The sequence below is a fragment of the Monodelphis domestica genome, chromosome 4 (genome assembly GCF_027887165.1).
Source record: "Monodelphis domestica isolate mMonDom1 chromosome 4, mMonDom1.pri, whole genome shotgun sequence".
Taxonomy (NCBI): domain Eukaryota; kingdom Metazoa; phylum Chordata; class Mammalia; order Didelphimorphia; family Didelphidae; genus Monodelphis; species Monodelphis domestica.
In genome coordinates this window covers 57,924,022-57,946,494 of record NC_077230.1, presented here as the reverse complement: position 1 = coordinate 57,946,494, position 22,473 = coordinate 57,924,022, and the positions used below count along the sequence as shown (strand labels likewise).

Here is a 22,473-nt window from a genome sequence, read left to right as displayed (position 1 = left end):
AGCTCCCACAGAGGTGCAAACTATTCTTTTCCAAACAGCATCACCACACCTAGAATCATCACCAATTACAGCTGGTAAATGGATTTTTTTTTATCTTTTAGGGTAGGGCTCATTAATTGAACTTAATTATGAAGTGCTCTCAAATCTTATTCAGAAGTACTGTATCTTGTGAGCTTATCTCTTGTACTTGCCTCTGCTTATTTTTTGTTTGATTCCCTCTGCTAAATAATTAAGTCTTTTTCCTAAGTGGGGACAGATAGCCAAGCACCTAGGGAAGTACAATGAGATATCTTGAGATCTGCATCAAGGTGAAACAAAGTGAAAAGATCTAAATGGATAATCAGAAAAAAAAATTCAGAAGTATAAAAATGAAAAAAAGAATACATGTTTAATGGCTATTTCTAAGCATTTTATTACAAAATGTTCAGGATTTTACTTTCATATTAATGTATTTTCCTGAATGAAACAATCTATTATATAATTCATACTCACAAAAAATGTAAAGCTTACACATACGTATGAACACATATAGAAAGAATGATGCTTAACTTTCAATGAGTTGGACAGTCATGTGTGTTGTTTTAGAGAATGATTAGATATATCTTTAAAAAAAAAACACCTTACTTTCTGTCCTACTATCAACTCTTAAGACAGAACTGAAGCAAGGACTAGGCAATTGGAGTTAACTGACTTTCCCACAGTTACACAGCTAAGAAATGCCTCAGGTCAAATTTGAACCCAGGTCCTACCGTCTCTAGATTTGGCACTCTATCCACTGCACTACCTAACTTCCCTGGCTACATATATTGTTAAATAAACCACTTCAAGTAAATATGACTTTTCTCTTCCCTTTAGTTTATTTTTCATTAACAGTATTTTTTTATTATCAAAAATCTATGATTATATTTAAAGATTCAGGTGAGTTTGCAGCTTCCCTATTGCGAAAGGTATAGAAGCACAACTCGGTGAGCGTTAAAAATATGAGAAAATTCTATTGTATTAACCTATATTATTACAAATTTCAACTCATAAGTTAGATCTTCCTTACATTAGAAAATGCTCAGATGTAAAATATCTGACACAACTATTTATCTAACATTGGTAACTATTAAGTAAGGTCAGCTTATTACTTTGGTTTTAAAAATCAACTGAATCATTCTATTTCAACAAGTTGAAAGTTAACACTGCTCTATGCTCATTACCAAGACAGTGGAAACACCAAATAGAAAGAGAGAAAATTTATACTAGAGACAATACCACTTTCAAAGCACTCTTACATTAATGTCCAAGTTATCTCCAAGTGGAGAAGTTTCCAAAAGAATGACCTCAAGAATAATATTACTATCAAAGAAGAGTGATTTAGAAGACATGTCTTCACTGCTAACTCATATGCTTACTTCTGAAAGATGAAAATTAATATGCAAATATGCCAAGTATTATTTTTATAAGATTAAATAATAATAACTTGAAGCAAAGGAAAGAATAGCTTCAATAAACAGAAAGCTTCTCAGACCATACACTCAGGAGAGAGTGCAGAGCCACCAGAGAAGCCCCAACGGCACCTTTTCCAGCAAACTTATTTACCAAACATAAAGACTGCAGTCAGGACATAATGGAAAGGGATCCTGGGTAATGTAGGTCAGGGGTATAAAATTCCTATTTACACACTTCCTTATTTTGAAAAAAGTCTTCATAATGACCTATGAATATATCAAAACCACCCTTTTTTGTAGACCATTCTCCTCAAGAAAACAAAACATCATTGTCCCCTAATTTAGTGAGAAAAATTAATACAAAATTTTGCTTTGATTATTATTTGTTGATAATTATCATTTTTGAGAAACACATTTGTTTCAGTACAGCGACCTTAAAGGCTCTCTTCCAACAAAATATTTGTCAGACATTTGCTGAGATTTCTTGATAAATGGGAGCACAGAGATAATTATCCAATAATCCTCTATTAATATTTAGCAAAACATAAAACAAGGAGACATATCCTTGCACAAGGTCCTTGTCACTGTCTCAGAGAATATTCTGTGCAGACACCAAATAGAAGAGGGATTCCCTGTAAAAGAGGAGGTTCTCCACATGATCCTGTTTCTGGTTATTGTGCTGACTACATCAAGCTCCAGAATGCTATGGATCTCTCCAATGAGATTCATGGGCACTCAAATAAGATTAACTTCGTTATTCACACGGGAAAAATCAAGTAGCTGATGGATGAATATTGCCCAGATCATGACATTCAGTTGGACAGGAAATCAAGTTAGTCCATAAATATCTTGATCTTGCTTATTCATAACATGTGGACTCTGAACTGGTCCCAGAAGAGAACAGAATGGATTTCATATGAGAAACATTTTGTGATCCCATGTTGGGACTTCCCAAGCCCATCTTTTTAACATGAATATTCTAAATGATGTTATCTAGCTAGAAATCATGCAACATCATGGTTTCCAAAAAACCAATGTGTCAGGAGACCCAAAGGATAATGGAAAACACATGGATGGGCATAGATCAAAATGTTTCCAATGAATTGTATACAAGAAGTGGCATCAGGAGGCAGCTGGGTGGCTCAGTGGATTGGGAGCCAGGCCTAAAGACAGGAGGTCCTGGGTTTAAATCTGGCCCCAGACACTTCCCAGCTGTGTGACCCTGGGCAAGTCACCTAATCCCCATTGCCTAGCCCTTATCACTCTTCTGCCTTAGAACCAATACACAGTATTGATTCTAAGATGGAAGGTAAGGTTTAAAAAAAAGTGGCATAAAATATGTCATATAGGAAATTTATTATAAAAAAAGGAAGTGTCTTAGTTATGTGGCACTAGTATCCACAAAACATCAAAAGACACAAAGGAAGGCATCTAGAATGTTGGGCAAATTCTTCAGTATAGTGTAATGAATGGATTGAGCACTGGACTTGGAGTCTGAAAGACTTGAATTCAAATCTTTCCCCAGATACTTACTAGCTATATAATTCTGGACAAATCATCTAGCTTCTCAAGTTCTTTTTTTTTTTATCTATAATGACAGAATTGAATTCAATTACCTTCAAGGACATTTTAGTACATGGAAAATATCTAAATAGAACAAGAACTACATACCAGTAAAATCATCATTCTATCTAAGTACTGATCTTTATTACTGTCCAATAGAATTTTAATGTTTTTCATTCAGTCTTTTAGCATTCAGAAACTAAGGATGGAAAAAAATATAAATTATGGAGGAAAAGTAGGAATTCACATTGGTGATGAAGAAAATTTTGTGATTGATGTCCATAATTACCAAAATGATTAGAAATTCCTACTTCACAAGCAGAAATTACTAATATAGTGGAAAATTAATTTTAATTATCTTGAAATTGATAATTCAACAATATTCTTTAATTCCTTTAGCATAGTTTCTCAGATTTCTTTTTTACTATTCTTTAATTTTTTCATTACCTATTTAAGGTTTTTAGTTTGGGAGAGGGGAGAAGTACATTGGAAGGGAATTCAAGTAAAAACTTCTAATGCAATTTTGCCTAAATATTTTGCGGAAAATATTAAAGATGGGCTGAAAAAAATCTTCTCTTCCAAAGGAATATTTTAAAACAACAATATGTGCAAGTAAAATCTGTATAGCAGAAAATGGATGGGCATGTAACATAGCACCCAATTGCAATGTTTTCTACCAGGATTCCAATAGTAAATGCTATCCTTTCTTCCCTTAGCTCAAAAACCAATCAAACAAAATCGAACAAAGACAACTTTACGTCCTAAGCTTAAAACAACTCCAAGTCCACCTGTACCTCAGACCAAACCTGGTAAATGTGTGTCTTTATGTCTTTCTGCATTTGTAAGTAAGTGCTGTCATTAGTAAGCCTACTGTTAAGGGTTTGGCGTCTTTGACAACTGCTCTTGAATACAGTAGCTTAGGAGTTTGTAGCACTCCTCCTTCCAGCTATACAAAAGGATTTCTAGTGGTAGTGCTACTTCTGTAACCCACTTTACAAATGGATCATAATTTCTCTATTTTAGTCTGTGAGAGTTGTGGAACTAGTGATGTATCTATTTTTCAGAGACATATTAAGACAGCGGGTAGAATAATGCTAGTAGAGAATTTCAAGGCATTTGAAAGAGTCATGTTCATTTTGCACCAAAGTTTAGCATCCCTTGTTCCTTGAGGAATCTGTGGACCAGTTAAGTGATAACCAACCAATATATCAAGAACAAGACAATGAAAGCTTCCTAATCATTATAAAACCAAGATGACTTACAATTGAGTCAAGTGTCTTTTTTTTTTTACCACCATAGAATTTCTTGTCTTTTTTTTACTTATTCAAAAGAATTTGTAGCCTTTACTTACAGTTCTTAACCTGGGCTCTGTAAACTTTTTGAATATATATTTTTATAATAGTGGCTCATTATACTTGGTTTCCTTTGTAATTCTATGTATTTTATTATTTTTTTAATTTTGTGAATTGAAAAATATCCTGATAAGAATCCATAAGTTTTATCAGATTAACATGACACACTAAAAAGTTAAGAACCCCTGTGGTATAGCAATGGTGTTTCTTTTCACTTCTGATTGTCAATTTTGTGTTGTTTTGTTTTGTTTTGTTTTGCTAGTTTCTAACATAGAACTGGAATCCGTTGCATTTAGCACTGAGCCATCAAAGGCAACCATAGGTAATGAGGGGAGATCATGCAAGTTTCTGCTTTTCCATCCCATTGCTGCCCTCATTGCTGCCAATCTTCATGCTTTGTGATTTTCTTCATCCACTATGACCTCGTACCTTTCACATTATGTCTCTGTTGGTCCAATAGATCTTGAGAGTTATAGCTGTTATATAACACTGATAGAATCTTCTCTGCTGCTATATAAAAGTCACTGTGTATAGCTTTTTCCACCGTCACCCTATGTTTAATATTTAAAGTAATTTCAATTCTTTATCTTCAAATATAATTGGATTTTTAAAATTGCAATCAATTATCATTGAGTTCACTTATAATTTACTAGTTGTGTGACTAGAGGCATAGGTCTTCTGAAGAGTAATGGACTTGGACTCAGAAAGCTGAGTTCAAATCCTGCCCTTGCCATTTACTAGTTGTGTGACTCCAGGCAAATCACTTAATCTTTTTATACCTCAAGCAGGTTCAGGATATTCATCTACTCAGTTGTATATGGGCTATATGGGTAAAGAGAGTTTCGAATTCTGAGAAAATAACAGATACTTCATATGACTACTTCTAAGGTTTTGCTTATGCATTAAGCACCAAAGACTTTTACCAATGTTTTCCCTCAAGAAAATCTAACCTTACTCTGTGTGCTGTTGTTCAGTCATTTTTCAGTCATATCTAGATCTTCATGACTGCATTTGGGGTTTTCTTGGAAAAGATACTAGAGTGTTTTTCTCCTTCTCCAACTCATTTTACAGATGAGGAAAGTGAGGGTTAAGTGGCTAGCCCAGGGCCACAGAGTTAGTGAGTACCTGAGTCTAGATTTTAATTCAGGTCTTCTTGACCCCAAGCCTGGTGCTCTAACCATTATGTAACCTAACTACCCTTACTCTATATATTTAATTTGAAATTACAGGTCAAAAAGAAAACTTTACTTAAGCCAAAGATGCTGTCTGCTTTTCTCTAACAGAGAGTTAAAGTTGGGCCAGGGAAAGAGCCCTGAATCTGAAGTCAGAGAATAGAGGTTCAAATCTTACTTCTAATGGTTACTCTCTATATCAGTGGTTCTCAACCTGTTGGTCGAGACCCCGGCAGGGGTCAAATGACCAAAACACAGGGGTCGCCTAAAGCCATTGGAAAATACATATTTCCGATGGCTTTAGCCGCTGAGAAATCACACTACTTTACAGCAAGATCTCGGAAAGAATGGGGACCCTGCTGCCCGCACATTGTACTAATATTAATTACCTATCAGCAGCCTTCCCCCTATGAGGGGTGATGGATTTACTCTGTTGCCTGGAGACCAGACTCAAACAGAGACCCAGAGAGAGCACCTGGGCGCTGGCTCTGGAGGGGTTAAGAGAGTCCTGGATTGGATAACTCCTGGAGCATATAACGGAGCCGAGTAACCCCAGCAAAGTGAAGCCTCAGCTCAAGCTGGAGGGAGACGAAAGGAAGAAGGCAGCGCCTGCAGACCCCCTCCCCAGGCAGGACTTGCCTCCCGCCCCAGCACTCAGGCTGCCTCCTGCTGGATTAATATTTCTCAACATATAATTAAATATTGCTTTTGTGATTAATCACTATGTTTAAATTATGTTTGATTTGTAGCAATGAGAATGCATATCAGGTATTTATATTCTGAATCATAACTGTAGCAAAATTACAGTTTTGAAGTAGCCACCAAAATAATTTTTTAGTTTGGGGTCACTGCAACATGAGGAACTGTATTGCAGGGTCACGGCATTAGAAAGGTTGAGAACCACTGCTCTATATGATCTTGAACAAATCATTTAACTTCAATTTCTGCATCAACAGTATTTTTTAAGGTGTGATCTGAGGACCCCAAGACCTTTTGGGGAACCTGCAAGGTTAAAACTACCCTCATAATGATACTAAAACATTTTCTTTTCAAATATGGCAAATATCTGTAGGGGCAGCTAGCTGGCACTATGGATAGAGTTCTGGGCATGGCATCTGGAAGACTCATCCTCCTGAATTCAAAACTGGCTTCAATCACTAACTAGGTGATCCTCAGCAAATCACTTAACCCTGTTTGTCTCAGCTTCCTCATCTATAAAATCAGCTGGAGAAGGAAACGGCAAATCATTCCTGTTTCATTGCCAAGAAAAGCCCAAATGAAGTCATGAAGAGTCAGACATGGCTGAAAAACAACTGAACAAGAACAAAAATTCAATATATATAATTCACATAAACAAAAACTCTTTGCCAAGAGATGGGAGTTCTTCGATATTTTTAGGAATGAAAATAAGTCCAGAGATTACGATATTTGAAAATTGTTATCCTATAAAGTGAAGCAGCAGAGGGGGAACTAGGTGGCTCAGTGGATAGAGGGTCAGGCCTGGAGTCTGGATGATCTAGGTTTAAATCTGGCTGCAGACACTTACTAGCTGTGTGACCCTGGGAAAGTAATTTGATTCCATTTGCCTAGGCTTTGCCTTTCTGTCTTAGAGATGTAACTAAGACAAAGTAAGAGTTTTTTAAAAAAATAAAATGAAGAGGTGGGGTTGTAGTAGATGGCCTCCAAGGTCTCTCCCAACTCTAGATCCATTATTCGGTGAAGAAAAGCTTGAAATTGCTCTATCACCTGCCTCCCTCCATGTGTCTTTGTCCTTCACAGTAGTCTGCAGCATCATGGTTTCCTGCACATTCTTTTGCGCATCTAACTTTTATTCTTCATATGTTGCATGTTTCCTTACAGGTACATTTGTTTTTCAGGTCTATTTAGTGTGGTTTTATCTAGGATATATGGTGACCATTGATGAAGATACATTTGGTATCCCCCATTAACTAACAGACTTGTTTGATTAACACTTTAATAACACGAGCCCTTTTTTTCTTTAGCTCCAGCAGAAACACATTATGTACATCCAATCCCTAAAACATCACAGAGCCCTGATGAGCTACAAACCAAAGCTGGTAAATGAATTAGTTTCATTTGTCCAACAAATACTTAGGAGCCTACTCTATGTGAGGTCCTCTTGGTCAGAGATGTCAAACATTTGGTGAACTAGATTAAAATGTAATTGGGAGATATTTGACAAACTAAGTGAAAATACAACAAAACATTATATTTTAGATTATGTTGTATTGTGAAACTAAGTATGAACAGATGTGGCAGTCCCTGTTTCTATTTGAATTTGATAAAACTAATCTTTTTTTCCATTTAGTTTTTTTTTCTCAATTACATGTAGACAACAATACTTTCTGGGGATACAAATATGATGTGATACTTGCCTTTGAAGTAGTTTTTAGCCTACTAGAGGAGCTGAAAACAATTGTTTCCAATACAGTTGGATTTGTGTGTATCTGATAGTAATGATGTCCATTCATAACAAATTTCAAATAGTAAATCTTTATGTTTTCCTACTAAGTATTGGAGTAATATATGGAGAGCATGCTAGCTTGAAAACATAATCATAATTGTTGATATGTAGAAGAGACAGACTTATTTTCCCCCATTCAAATTTCCCCCAAAAACACAATTTCCAAAACCCAGTTATATTAGAAAATTGATTCCCTTTGTCTCTTCTACAAGATCATATCCCAAGTCCCTTGTGGAAAGGGTCAGCAAGGAAAATCACATATTTGTCCAGAAGATTATTTGATTAGAACAGATTATTTCTTCTTTTTCTTGTCCTTCCTGTTCTCTCCACTCTTCTTCTCCCCATTCTTTACTCCTCCTCCTCCTCCTCCTCTTCCTCCTCCTCCTTCTTCTACTCCTCCTTCTCCTCTTTCTTCTCTCCTCCTCCCTTTTTCTTGGCTCTTTGTTCTTCTTTCTTTTTCTTCTAAAAGAAATAATGTCTAAGTTAAATTTTTCCAGTTGAGAGAATTTAGTGAATCTTATAGAAAGAGTTGTTATTCTTTGAAGTTAGGATACTTATCAGCCAGTCCCATTATTATATCTTTTTAAATTGCTATTCTTTCTTTTTTATATAGTCCTGGAATCTATTACATCTGTGCCTGAGCCACCCATGGAAACAATAGGTAATGAGGTATCTTCAGTGGCTTATTCTCATGTGCTTGCTGCCTCCCTCTCCCTACTGTTTCTTTCTCATCATCACCATTGCCATTTCAGGTTTTTTCTAGTTGTGAATCTATCATGTAACGTCACCCTCTCTCCCAAACCTTCATTTTCTTTCCAGGTTTCCTATTCATGGCATCATCATTGCATCATCACTAATAAGTTCCTCTCCCTTCAAATACTTAATAAAGCCTTGATTCTGCCTTAGGCAGCTCAGCTATCTACCCTGAAACTGGGTCTTCTATCCCTCATTGAGGGTGATCCAGTTATTCTTCCTCACATGCACAATACTTTGCATTCAAACTCATTAAAAATCTGTTTTGTTTTGTTTTATTTTCATTAACTGCACAAAATTTTATGCTTCCCAGTCATATGCATGACTACCTCATCTAGTTGTGTTTGCTTAATCATCATTTCTTTTTTATTTATCTTTTTGAAAAGAATTGACAGTGTTTTGTGTTGTAGTGGGGTTTCAGTGAGGAGCGCAGAAAGAGTGAGGTTCACAGAAGTGTTCACTCTGAACCTAACTTTTAACCATGAAGTTGTCTTAAAGGTCATCTAGCTCCTACTTTACAAGTCAACAAGAATTTGTTAAGCCCCTACTGTGGCACTGTACTGAGCACTGGGGATACATAAAAGCAAAAGACAGTGGCTGCCTTAAATCTAAGAGGGAGAAAACATACAAAAAGCTACAAACAGCATTCAACAGAGGGAAGGCCATAGAATGAAGAGGGATTGGGGAAAGACTTCTAGCAGAAAGGTATTTTAGTTAAGACTTGAAGGAAGTTGGGGAATCCAGAACTAGAGAGGAGGAAGGAGAGAACTCTAGCCAATGAAATGATAGCATTTTGGGCAAGGAAAATAAGGAATAGTCAGAAATAACAATCAAAGGACATTGGATTGTGTCATATGTAGAAGTGTGTAAAGGATAAAAAACCCTGAAAAAGTGAAAAGTACCAAGTCCCGACGGGCTTTAAAAGACAGAAAGTTATAGATTAGGAAACTGAGATCCAGAGAGCTTAAATGCCTTTTCCAAGGTAACACAGGTTGAGTGACCTTAAACCATCCTGAGTTTATTTGGGTGTTGTTTGAGAGAAGTTAGAATGTGACCTTAATCAAGCACGTACTTTGTGAAAAGCTGGGTTTAATCCACCTATGCCCCACAAACCCATCCTTATTCATTATTTGTAGTAGTCCTCCAATAACATAGGGTACTTTTTTGCAGCTTCCATAGCGACAACTTCTCTGCCTTCCAAAACTTTAGCACTGACCAAGCCAGATGTACCACAGACAAAACTTGGTAAATATGTTATATTGTGTTTCTGCATGTGAGGTGAGTCTATGAGGAAATTCACAGGGTTGGAAAAATTATATGGCAAACACAGAGCTAAAAATAGGTGACCTAATTTTCTGTCCCTGCATCCATATCTATCCACGATGTATATATCTCTTCTGTACATGCATTTAATTTAGCCATTAATTTAGCCATTTAATTTAACCAAGCATGTACCTTGTGAAAAACTGGGTTTATGCATATACATATCCACCATAGATATACTGTGAAAATAGATTTTAAAGTGATTTAGAAGCACTTTTCATTTACTGTAGAAATGTTTGATAATAAGGAAATATGAAGGATTCTTGTTGGTTGTGATCATCTGAAAATACAGATTCTAGCTAATAATATATTCTAGCAAAACTATGTCTTTCATTATTTTATAGAATGTTAATGAACCTGGGGTGGTTGGGGGGAATACAGGAAGAAGCTCTAGAATCCTGTGGATCCCATGAATTGAGATTCAAATAATTTTAAGGATGATATAATGGAGCTACCTATAATAAAAATCTCTCTGTAATAGAATTTTCTTGTGCCTTCTGTAAGTAAGCTTCACTTTTTAGTAAATCTGAAAGATGTGTGAAGAACCAGTTGGGTTGAGATTACCCAGATCCTTGGAATCTCTTATTTTTATATCCTGAAACCTCCAGAGGATTTCAATGATAAGTGAAAGGAGAGCTTAAACTGACGTTGATCAATTTTACCCATAATAAAAGATGCCTTTAAAATGGATACTGAAATTAATGATAGAAATAAGGCTTGAAGATTATTTGTGAATTCCAGTTATTCTTGTACCTAATTTCTATGTGTAATCAAGAACTGTGTTGAGATAACCAAAAAAACAAAATTACTTCTATAGATATTTTACTCAAAATATGACAGGAAACTTATTTTCCCAAAGTGATAATATTTCCATCACTCTTATCCAAGCACAAGGGTTTATATGGAGTGGCATTTTTACATAAGTGAACAACTTTTCATCCAGCACCATTGTTCTGATCACCATTTTAATGCATTCGGGGATGCCTTTCATTGATGGTGGTGGATGGAACTATAGCATATGTTTCCTTTTACAATCTGGAATATCAACTGCATCCTCTATTCTAAAATGCTATATTATATGTCTTAGCTGCATTTGTTATCCCCAAAATTTTAGTTGTAGTGTTATAATTATCATAATGAATACAATTAATTAGTTAACATACATTTATAAAGTGTTTACCCTATAACTGGGCATTGTGCCTTAGTACTAGGAATTCATGGTAGCAAAGTCTATAGGGTCAAAAGCAGAGCCAAAAGATGAAAAGTTTAGCTGGCCCTAGGCACTTCCTTAAATGCAAAAATTCCAAGAGGAACTTCCTAGTGGGAAAAATATGTCACAGGGTTATTCCAGGCTGAGAATCCACTTCATTCTCTATCATTTTCCCATGGAATCATCTCATATAATTTACAATCTTTACTTGTGGAATTTTGTCTATAGTTGTAAGTTTCTTGACTTCCTTTTCAGGAGAAGGGAATGTTTACTTGGCTTATGCCTCAGTGAGTAGGGAATCACATGGCTGGGGAATGTCTAGAATTATAATTTTCAAGACCAAAGTGATCACTTAGCCTGTTCTCTTTTGACAACTGAGGAAATAGAGGTCCAAAGTAGTTAAATGGGTTGCCCAAGATCCTAGAACTAACAAGTGAGACTTTTAAGGAAATAAGCCCTACTCTTAAGTTATTTACACACAAGACTAAACTAAATCTATCTCGTGGTTAGTATACACTTAAAGTCCTCTAAGAAATTAGATTGTACAAAATCTTTCGGCAACCAATTCAAACGTTTAACAACTCTTATTTTCAAAAAGCTCTAAAATGTAATTTCTAACACTAGGTATGATAATATATATTTATAGTCAATCCTACTGGTAAGTCTGAGGCTAATGGATTGCTTGAGTCAAGGAGTTCCAAGCCGCCGTAAACCCAGAGCTCATCAGGTGTCCACACTAAAATGAGAAGCAATATGACAAGCCCCTGTAAATGCAGGCAACTAAGCTTCCTAAGAGGAAGGGTGAGCCAACCCAGGTTAGAAACAAAATGAGTTATAGTAGTTTCAGGGTTGATTGGCAGTGAGATTAGATCCCTAAATGGCCACTTCACTTCCAGACTGGGCAAGATAATCTCCCTGTCCCGCAAAAAAATCTCAAAGGAAAAAATATTCTCTAAATTTTAACAAATGTGATCCCTACTATTTGTCCTTGGTGGTATCCAGCATATGCATATCCAGCATTTAAGTTGCAGGAATACCAGCCTGTTTTCCACCTTCTCCAATGGGATGTTTACATTTGGTTTTATTATTAAAAGCTTGGTTTAGTTTTTCAGAGTTTTCCCTGGAACATTTTAATACTTGGATAATGAAAGGTGACACAGTGTAACAATACTCCCAGAGAGGCCCCCCCTTTTCCATGACAAATGCTTGGAATTGCAGATAATATTCATTTGTACTATTGGCATTTACTTTGGGAGTATAACTTGGCAACTTGATTTCTCATTAAGAACTTAAACATAACCTTACTTCAAATAGCTTACTTTTGTGTCTTGAAAACATGGAAGCTGTACTGTCCTGATACCCCCCATTATTTACAACCATTCTCTTATATTTTCTAAAGCTAATTTCAACATAGACTCTTCTGGAATTCTACCAACTTTATTTCCCCCAGATTAGCTACTCAAAAATCACTCAGAATGTAACTTCTGTATGTTTCTTTTTCTCCCGTTTTTGTTACCCATAAAAAGCTTTCATAATCTGCAGGATGGTGATATGGAGGCCCCTTGTGATTTAGCAGCTTCTGAACATGGAAGGGTTCAATGGCTTTCAACTAGTGTCTTTTTCATTTCAGCTACAAAACCGACAACACGTGCCCCACCCAAAACGAAAACAACACAACACTCAGTCAAGCCTGGTAATGTATAATTTGATATTTTAGCAGGGTTTTGGTCAGTGAGTATATATTATGCCATCCTCCTGAATTAAGTGAGAGGAGGGGAGGATTTTGTTTATTTGTGCTTTTCCCCCTTTAAACGGATTTTTTTTTCTCAGTAATCCAACAAGCCTCTTTTGATTTTCAGATTTAATAGAAGATAATGTTGGTTCTGTTGGGTGCACAAAGTTGACAATTATTATTGGTTTCCTTGAAGGGTGAAGTTGAAGTCAAGTAAAAATTGCTAGAAAGGTCAGGATTCTCCTTGCCTAGCTAAAGGATCTTCTCCTATTCCTCCTTTTTTATAATTCCCCACTCTAGACTTAGTAAGCTAATAGTCTTAATTGAACAACTAAGTCCTTCATTTTCATTCAGTGACAAATCTAGGATAAATGTATTCAGGGAGGGAAGAAAGATGGAGTCAAGGGTGCACTGGAGTCAACTTTAAGCATTTTGGACTGGTCAGTTACTAAATTTCCAGATAAAGATTTATACTTCAGAAATAAGGAATCAACACTTGATTAATGAACCAGTTTTTCCTAGAAGCATCTCACATTATTTATGGTTCTGCCAGAGGATTTTTGTCCATAGCATTTTTTGTTGATTGTTATTTTATAGCACTCTAAGGTTTTTAAAGCGCTTTATTCCATTATCTGTCACCAAGAAGGGCAGGAAGTTGGCGGCATTATGAACTTGCTCCTACCATGGCTAATCCCTACATATAAGTGCCTTCACAGTGATATCTTAACCTCAAACCCTCCATAAGCATATGGCAATTCTGATCATAAAGTCCAGCAATTCTTCTGAAGGAAATTTGTTATGAATAATTGATCCAAAGTAAGACAGCTTTTTTTGCTGTATATTCAGATCAGAAGGTAATATTTTAGACACCACTTCTGGCTAGTGATTCTAAATGCACCCTAATTAATTTGGAAAGAATTCTATTATGCTTTTTAAACTTTGCTAGAAAAAAAATAATGTAACCAAGCACCAAGAGGAGAAAAAAGATAAAGGATCAGTAATATTTTGTCACAAATAGAGTACTAGGAAAAAAGATCTAAAGTTATTTGGTCAGGTAAATTGAATTAAAGAATATTACAACTGAGAGAGAATTTAGAGACTGCTGAAGAAAGGCCAGGCTCATGGGCCTCTAAGTTCTATGTTTAGTAAAATGAAAATAAATGAGATACACAGAAGCAGCTGAGACTGAGTTGTTTACAGTATCTTCTTAAGCTCTTCTTTCAATTTTTCTATTCTCAAAAAAATGAGACCATTAAATCAAGCTAGATTGCCATTTATTTTCCATCATTGTATTGTCTCTTAAATAGCATACGGATTCAATTTCAGATTTACATGATCCTTCCTTAGCAGATTTCCAATAAATTATTAATCATTTAGATTTCTGAAGCAGTCTTAAGCAGCTTCACTGGGCAATGAATAAGATGGGTGTTTTATTTTTTTCTGAAAGGCTCTGGCTCTGACATACCACAGTGACTGCCAGACTGTAATGATGGAGCTTTTCTGAGACTTTACCAATCCTGACACCACCCATACCCCTAGCATCTACTGTGGAAAATCTTTGCAACCCCAAAGCTTTCTGAGCTTGGCAGCTTCACTAAATGCCATTGAGTGATTTACAGAGACTGCTTGCTTCTGATTCACAGGCTTGCTTTCTGCAGTCTACTGTACCATAAGTGACTTTCTCCATCAGTTTATGCAAACAAAAATATAAGCATGTAATTAATAAAAAAAAAATGGGTAGCCTTAAAACGTCTTCAGTTCGACGGGGAATAGTACGATCTGATAGAAATAGACTCCCTATATCATGCATTTTAAAAGGTATCAATAATGCAGATATATTCAGGAAGCCGGGCACAGAGTAAGAAAGATCAGCACATGCACATAACTGTTTGTGAGAAGAAAATAGACCATTTTTATCTGGAATTGGAAATATATCTCTATATAAATTTCATGTGAACAATTGTCTGGCACTCAAATCCTGGTACTTCCTTTTGCTATTTCTAATCAGACTTTGCAAATAGTTACTTGAAAATATTTTCCTTTTACAGTGCATTTTATGATGGGGAAATGGCATATGAAAACTATATTCTATAATTCTGTGTTTCATATTTATAGTCATATAATAAATGACCTAAATAATATTTAACAAAAATGAATGCCAATTACAACCCTTCTCTACTTTTATGAGCCCTAATAATTAGAAGCTTTCATTTATATGAAGAGACAGTTTAGTGTAACAAATAGAATAATAAGTTTGGAGTTCAGGAAAGCTTGAGTTCAAATCCCATCTCAGATGCTTATTAGTTCTTTCTTCCTGAGCAAGACCTTTAACCTCTTCTTGGGCTCATAATGAGGATAACAATAGCACCTAACTAGGAAGGGTAGTTTTGTGGATCAAATGAGATAATTTTGTAAAGTATTTTGCAAACTTGACAGTTATTAATAAATGCTAGTTACCATTATGGTAGTCCAGAACCCATGATCTAAGAAATTATTATATTTAAATAAAATGGATTTGTCAAAAGAATTACCCAGAGAAATTCGAAGTCTGCTACCCTTTCAAGAAAAAATTAGACCAAAAGGCCCCATTTCAATCAAATTATATAGGTTGTTCCCATTGAATGTATGGGGGATGAAAGGAGAGTATTCATTTGTCTCATGCACTAGTAATCTTATTTGCCTTATCGTGCAGCAAACAGAGGGGGGGAAATATGTTAACACATTGGCATTTAGAGATCCTGTTATCAAAGGGGAAAATGGAAGCAGCTAGGTGACTCAGTGGATAGAAATCCAGGCCTGGAGATGGCAGATCCTGGGTTCAAATCTGGATTCAGACACTTTCTTGGCTGTATGATCCTGGGCAAGGTACTTAACCCCCATTGCCTGGCCCTTCCTGCTCTGTTGCTTTGGAACAGATGCTTAGTATTGATTCTAAGAGAGAAAGTAAAGATTTAAAAGAAAAGAAAGGTGAATTAAGCCATCTGGAAGTGAAATTAATCTAGTTTTGTGTAGGTTTGTTGGTTTTTTTTTTTCCATTGGGGCAGTTACAATGAGAAAATTCTCTGAATTGACTAAATATTTATTTACTTCAAAGTACAGTGTTTTATTTGTTTTTACCTGACCAAGGATTACATGAACATAGGAAACTTTCTCTGTTTCAACACAAATCAATAAGTGATTGTCAATTTAAAATCTTAGAAAGCTGAATGTTGTTGTGAAAGGTTAATTGAATCATCCAACGTTATTATTTGACTAGAATGTATCAAATTCTGAATTTGAACCCAGCATCTCAGTTTTCCTAACCTCAAGGTAAGCTTTCTATCCACTAAACTCTTCTGCCTCTCTTAAAGTATCTCATCTATAAATCAAAAATTATTATTAACTTTAAAGCCTGATGACTGGCAATTTTTTATCTATCATTCTGATTATTGTGTTAGTGTATGATTTAACACTTCCCCAGGTTACTGATGTACCCTGGCCAAATGGATAGCAAGCCAGCCTTGGTCAGGAAGACCTGGGTTCAAGTAGGGACTCCAATACCAGAGGGAAATCATTGAATATTACAGTGCCTCCAGGGAGTTCTCCAAGAATCTCTTAGTGGATAGTCTCCACCTTATGCCAAAAACATCTCATGTACACACCAAACAAATCCCCACAAGCTAACAGCCATAATGAAAAATGATTTTAATGTGTAGAAACGGTCTGGGGCTTCTTTTATCTTTTACTGGCCAAAGAATCGTATAATCTTATAAACCATGAACTTTCATATTATTGGTTTTCTAAAACAACTTTCTTCTTTTGCCAAAAATGACTCAACTCGTTGGTATCCATTGTTAATGGAAATATGGGTGGATGTGAGGAGCTCAGTGTGCCTATCCAGAGACCAAAAGCCCATTCTTTCAAAAGCAATGTCTGTATACTTTGAAACAAAACTAATGGGAGATTCTTCATCCTTCAGTTCAGTTTTATAACTTCCCAGGTTTTGTTTTCCTTGGAGCATCTGGAATTACATCTAGGCTACTTCCAACATTTTTACCCACAAAGGCTTGGGTTTTCTTTCACTGTCTAAATTCCACATCAATGATGCCTTTTTTAAGCTCATTTAGACTTAGGCATGACATGGTTGTGTGTTAAACATGACTATTTTGTGGGATACCAAGATATTTCATGACAAAGTCCATTTTTTTCAGCTCCTACAAGTTCACGACCCATTGCTTCAAAACCGAAAATATCACCAAGCCCGAATGCGTCACCAACTCTACCTGGTAAATGCCTTATCTTGTTCTTAAGTCAAACGCAGTTCATTTCACTCTTGATTGAAAATGCAATCTAGGGGTTAGTGGTTGGAAAGTAAATTGCCAACATTTCTGTTTAGTACTTGTTCAAGGATCACATTGTATGCCACAATTTAGTCTGACACAGAGGTTTGATAATAAATGTATATTTACTTATGTGATGCAAGTGCTAGAGTAGCCAAGTAGCACAGTAGATACAGTGCCAACCCAGAGAAGCTGGGTTCAAATGTAAGCTCAGACACTTCTTAATTGTGTGATTCTGAGCACATTTAACCCCAATTGGGTATCACTTGCCCCTCTTCTGCCTTAGAACTGATACTAAGACAGAAGGTAAGCTTTAAAAAAGACATGTTGCATGTGCTGAAAGGCATTTAAGTTAGAATTCTTCAATTAATAGCATTTCTCTTGGGATTAAACCAAATATAGTTTAATCTAATTAATACCGCAAATGAAAGTCGGTGTGCCATAATAGATGGAGCTGACTTCAAAAGCTTGGAAGACCTTAGTACAAATCCTTCCTTTAACACATAGGTGTTAACAGGTCAGATTGACCTGAGACAAAGCCATTTAATTCTCTCAGTGTTCCCCTCAATTAAGACTTATAGCAGAGAAAAAGCAGACCTACCCTGATTGAGGGAGCTTTCTCATGAGGGAGTCCAAGTCCGGTCCCTGCCCCCTTCTAAAGCATAAGAACCCAGCAGTGTGAACCATGGTCACATGGTTTCATTTTAACAAAATAGAAGAATGGAATCCAAAATTTGGGTCTTTCCATAAGGGACCTGCTGGTTTTCCAAATAAAGAAGGGAATGATACCTGATCCCTCGCTTGAGTTACGAAATTGTATTACAGAATTCAGGTTTTCCAGTGTGGCCCCATTTCCTAAGATTATGGGAAGAAAAGAATTTTTAAGTACAATAAGTCCTTGTCTCATTTGCGAGTGAAAGGAACCTCCTATAAGCCTAGCAAGGAAAGCCTTCTTCAAGTTTATACAGGAAGAGTGCACACGTGCGAAGCTGGGAAGGCTTGAGACCCAGAGAACCCAGGTCTGCAGCTTTGCCGGTTGCTCTCTTCTGCACGGTAACTGGCGTGTAAACTAGACAAGAGGAGAAAATTGGGAGGACAGAGTAAAGTAGCAATTTTTTCCCCTCTGGATGCATTGAAGGTTTCTGGCATCACCGAACTTAATTGAATAGATAAGAAGGAAGGGAGGAAACTAATGGAAATCATACAATGTCAATGCTTATCTTTTGCATTTAAAAATATTTTCATATATAGTCCACTAAAATCAAAATGTTTATGTGTGACAGTAGATAATAATGCTAACTCTAATCAATGTTATTCCCTGCTTATTGGAAAAAAGACTCCCCTTCTCCAAAAGCATAATCCTGCCATCTCACCTCACCACTGAAATCATTTTTTCTTGAAATTGATTATTTACACTAAAACTCGCCCTATTTTTTCTGTGAAGACTGAACTCATCCATAGTTACTATGATATATATGATTAACCAGAAAATCTATATAGTAAAGTTACTCTAGACTGGGGATTCTTTACCTGGGGTCTATGGCCTCACTTTGTAATATTTTAAAAGTATATGCATGAACATAATTGGTTTTCATTGCAATACTTTGCCTTTTATTGTATCCACTTAAAAACATTATTCTGAGGAGGGGTCCATAGGCTTCACCAGATTGCCAAAGAATTCCATGACACAAACAAGGTTGAAAATCTCTGCTTTTAGGTTTTTCCTGTAAACTTTCTCTTTTTATTTTCTTATAATTTGGGTAAGAGTGCAGCAGAAGCTGATATTATTTAATTCTCTATTTCCATTGCCTTGGAGTGCTGTCATCATAGTGTCCTGGAGAGTTACCCATACTTGTTATCCTAAAGGGATGGTGTGAATATGAATAATAACTGCAAAATGGTTTAATTTTTCTTGCAGACTTGAGTTCTACCCTGTGTATATATTCTTGTGTAATGATAAAAAAAAAAAATACTGAGTCAAGAGCCTCAGTTTTGAGTCCTGTCTCTGAGACCTACTAGCATTGTGATCGGGGCACTCACTTAAACTCTCTGAACTTCAGGTTCCTCATCTGTAAAATGGCATCTCTAAGATTCTTTGAATCTATGTATCAAATTATGTCTCATTTGCAATCTAAAAAATAGAACCTTCAATCTTGTTTTTCAGCTCCAGCAGAAAGACAGGCATCCTCACCTAAACCATCCCCAAGTCCTGTTATATCTCAGACCACAGATGGTAAAATATTTGTGCACTATTATTAAATGACCAGAAAAATCTGTTATCTAACAAACTCTAAACTCTAGAAAAACAATCTTTTCTTTGATTGTTGCTGTCCTCCATTTTCAAAGAGGGCCAGTGATGTTTGGGGGGGGGGGGGGTAGCGGGTATCTTGATTTGTCTGTGAACTGAATTTCATTATTATGAAGTATAAAAGCTACTCAATAGCCAAATTTGACACAAATATAATTCCCCCTTGAGGAAACTAATCTCAAAAAGAATTTTTCCCTAGGAAATAAAAAATAATCTTAAATTCCACCAAAATAATCTCAGGAGAACTTATTCTAAGATCCAGTTTCATGTATTTTTTGGTGGATAACATGCTTCATGTTTCTACTTTTCTAAAGAAATTCTCATTTTAGAATGTCTAGCCAATGAGTTGACCAACCTGGTAGGTCTGATGAAAAGTCCTAACAAACTCTGCCTTCACAGTAATACAAATTGTACAGCATGATAGATAAGACAAATATATCTGTAGTGGGCAAAATATGAGTTTGAATCCTGCCATAGACATTACTAGCTGGGCAAATTTTTTGACCTCTCAGACTTAATTTCTTCTTCTGTAAAATAGGCTTACTAACATTACTTAGCTCACAAGTCTTCATCCTCAGCCCCAGACCTCCTTTAGAAGAATGTTCCATAGCAAAAAGCCCTCATAAAAAAAAAAAAAACAGACTATTTGAAGTTCAAACTTTAGGGAGCATTTTGCCAATATAGAAATATCTTTTCCCCTTGTATTCAATGATCATATGAAATCTGGATCACGGAAAGACAGAATTAGTTCTCTCTTGCTTTGGACTCACTCACTAGTGGTCTTGGCACAGATGCAGGAATCCACTCGTCTGTTCAATCTGCCCAATTATTTAATTCAATAACTATAAGTTTCTTATTTTTAATGGTATATTTTGGTGATTCTGCAGCTCAATTTCTGTTTTCAAGTTCACGTGGCAAACATTACTTGTATATTGTGTAAGCACAGTTTATCCCAAACACTTGTTAATGTATGGACATCCATGATTTAAATTTATATAATGTCATAACTTTAATAATCTACTAATTTTAATTTAATTATGAACATGCATAATATAAAAGTATGATTGTATAAAAGCATCATTTTAGTCATATTTTCTGTCAAATTTTGTTAAATTTAATGCCAAATTAGCAATTCCATACCTATAAGTCAGAGAGAAATCTGAATTTGGGTTTCTATGTAATGAATGCATTTGTTTGTAATGCAGGTCTGGAAGAGAGTACAGTTAGGATCAAGCAACCAAAGGCAACTCTAGGTAATGATATCTCCTCACTTGTCCATTTTGCTTATGGCAAGATTGTGGTAGAGGCCGAGCAATATCCAGTTTTAAGAACCTACAATAATTTTAACATTTCTCCTCACAATTTTTATCATTATTATCTTTGAGGCATCATGTCATTTGCTCCTGAGTCAGCCACTTGTGCCTTTTTCTAAAACCCCATAATATTGTGAATATAAATCTCTTTCATTGATACTCCTGGAGTCAAAATGCCCTCACATATCTAAGAGTACAAAATAAACATGCTTAAGGGAACATTTGGATCAAAACTCTCATTGTACACCGGTGGCATTTCCACTTGAATTATCTGCTTTATTCCTGGAGGGGCAGGAAATTAAATAGATGATGGCATGTTTTTATTAAATGAATCAAATTAAATTGATCTGATTTTTTGTCACAACTGCTTTCTAATAAGACTCTGATTTAGAGGAGCATGCATATTTGAACACATCTGCCATATTCATGCTTCTAAGTAAGGGCTTTCTTTTCTTTTCCATGTCCATTTCATGTCTGAATTAAAATCTATTTGGAGTATTCCTTTTGGAAACTGTAATAACAAAGGTCTTTGTTTCATCTCTTTTAGCCAAAAGAATTAATGATTTGGTATCAACAGCATCAAAAAATCAAAAAACTCAGATAAATTGACTGTGAATTCATAAACTGATTTTTTAGTTCTTCTATAGCAAAAGAACCCTTTTAGTTGTGCTTTATGATAGGTTTTGCCAGTGTTAGTTGTTACCTATGACTAAATTATACACTTTGGAAAGTTGCTTATCCAAAACCCTAGGCAGCATTTAGCTATTTATCTAATCTATTTCAATGCCCAAGAAAAAGTCTCTTAGAGTAATACATTTTTTTCCAATTTTAAACATTTTAAAAATAAATGAGTGGCACTTTATCATTATGTTATGGAATGTTTAACGTTATATGATGGGGTAGTAAAATGGCATAATGAATAGAAAGGTGGCCTTTGAGTCAGGAGGATATGAGGTCAAGTTTACCTATAAACTGATTTAGTTATGGATCTCAGGCAAGTCATTTTTTCTTACAATAATGCCAAGCAAATATAAATTCCAGAGCCAATGCCAACATGCATCAATAAAACAATATTTCTTAAGTGCTTTCTATGTGTTAGGCACTGTGCTAAAATAGGAATACAAATATAAGCAGGAAGACAGTCCTAATTTCCAGGAGCTTACATTCTAATGGATACCTATATTATTATTATTATTATTATTATAAGATTAGGATTTTTTAAAATTATGAGGTAACTCTTACTAGGTTTCTACATTCTGTCTGAGACTACAAACTCACAATGGACAGTCAAAAATTATCTTTGCATTTCTACCAAATATTTTCTGCATTCTTTGGCATGGGTGTATAAGAAAATTATAATTTAAAACAAAACTTTTGATTATGACATCTTAGTTTTCTTGTGTTCAATTTAGTCACATATTAATGTTTCTTATTTATATTGCAAGTCTGAGAAACAGAAACGATAGAGGTTTTTTATGAAAAAATAAAAGTCACAATTTGCTTAAGTCCA

At 35.6% G+C, this 22,473-nt stretch overlaps 1 protein-coding gene across 6 annotated transcripts in view; it reads left to right on the top strand.

The window, feature by feature from the left end:
• Positions 1–22,473, top strand: part of ABI3BP (ABI family member 3 binding protein) — a 293,851-nt gene that overhangs the window by 208,781 nt on the left and 62,597 nt on the right. For 5 of the 6 annotated variants that reach the window (XM_056793404.1, XM_056793406.1, XM_056793409.1 and 2 more), the window contains exons 30-39: positions 3–74; positions 3,713–3,805; positions 4,611–4,670; positions 7,524–7,598; positions 8,619–8,666; positions 9,929–10,003; positions 12,922–12,984; positions 17,214–17,288; positions 19,507–19,575; positions 20,856–20,903. In XM_056793404.1, the coding sequence (XP_056649382.1) occupies positions 3–74; positions 3,713–3,805; positions 4,611–4,670; positions 7,524–7,598; positions 8,619–8,666; positions 9,929–10,003; positions 12,922–12,984; positions 17,214–17,288; positions 19,507–19,575; positions 20,856–20,903 (678 nt within the window). The remainder of the gene's footprint in view (positions 1–2; positions 75–3,712; positions 3,806–4,610; positions 4,671–7,523; positions 7,599–8,618; positions 8,667–9,928; positions 10,004–12,921; positions 12,985–17,213; positions 17,289–19,506; positions 19,576–20,855; positions 20,904–22,473) is intronic. The other variant, XM_056793407.1, reaches the window with a different exon arrangement.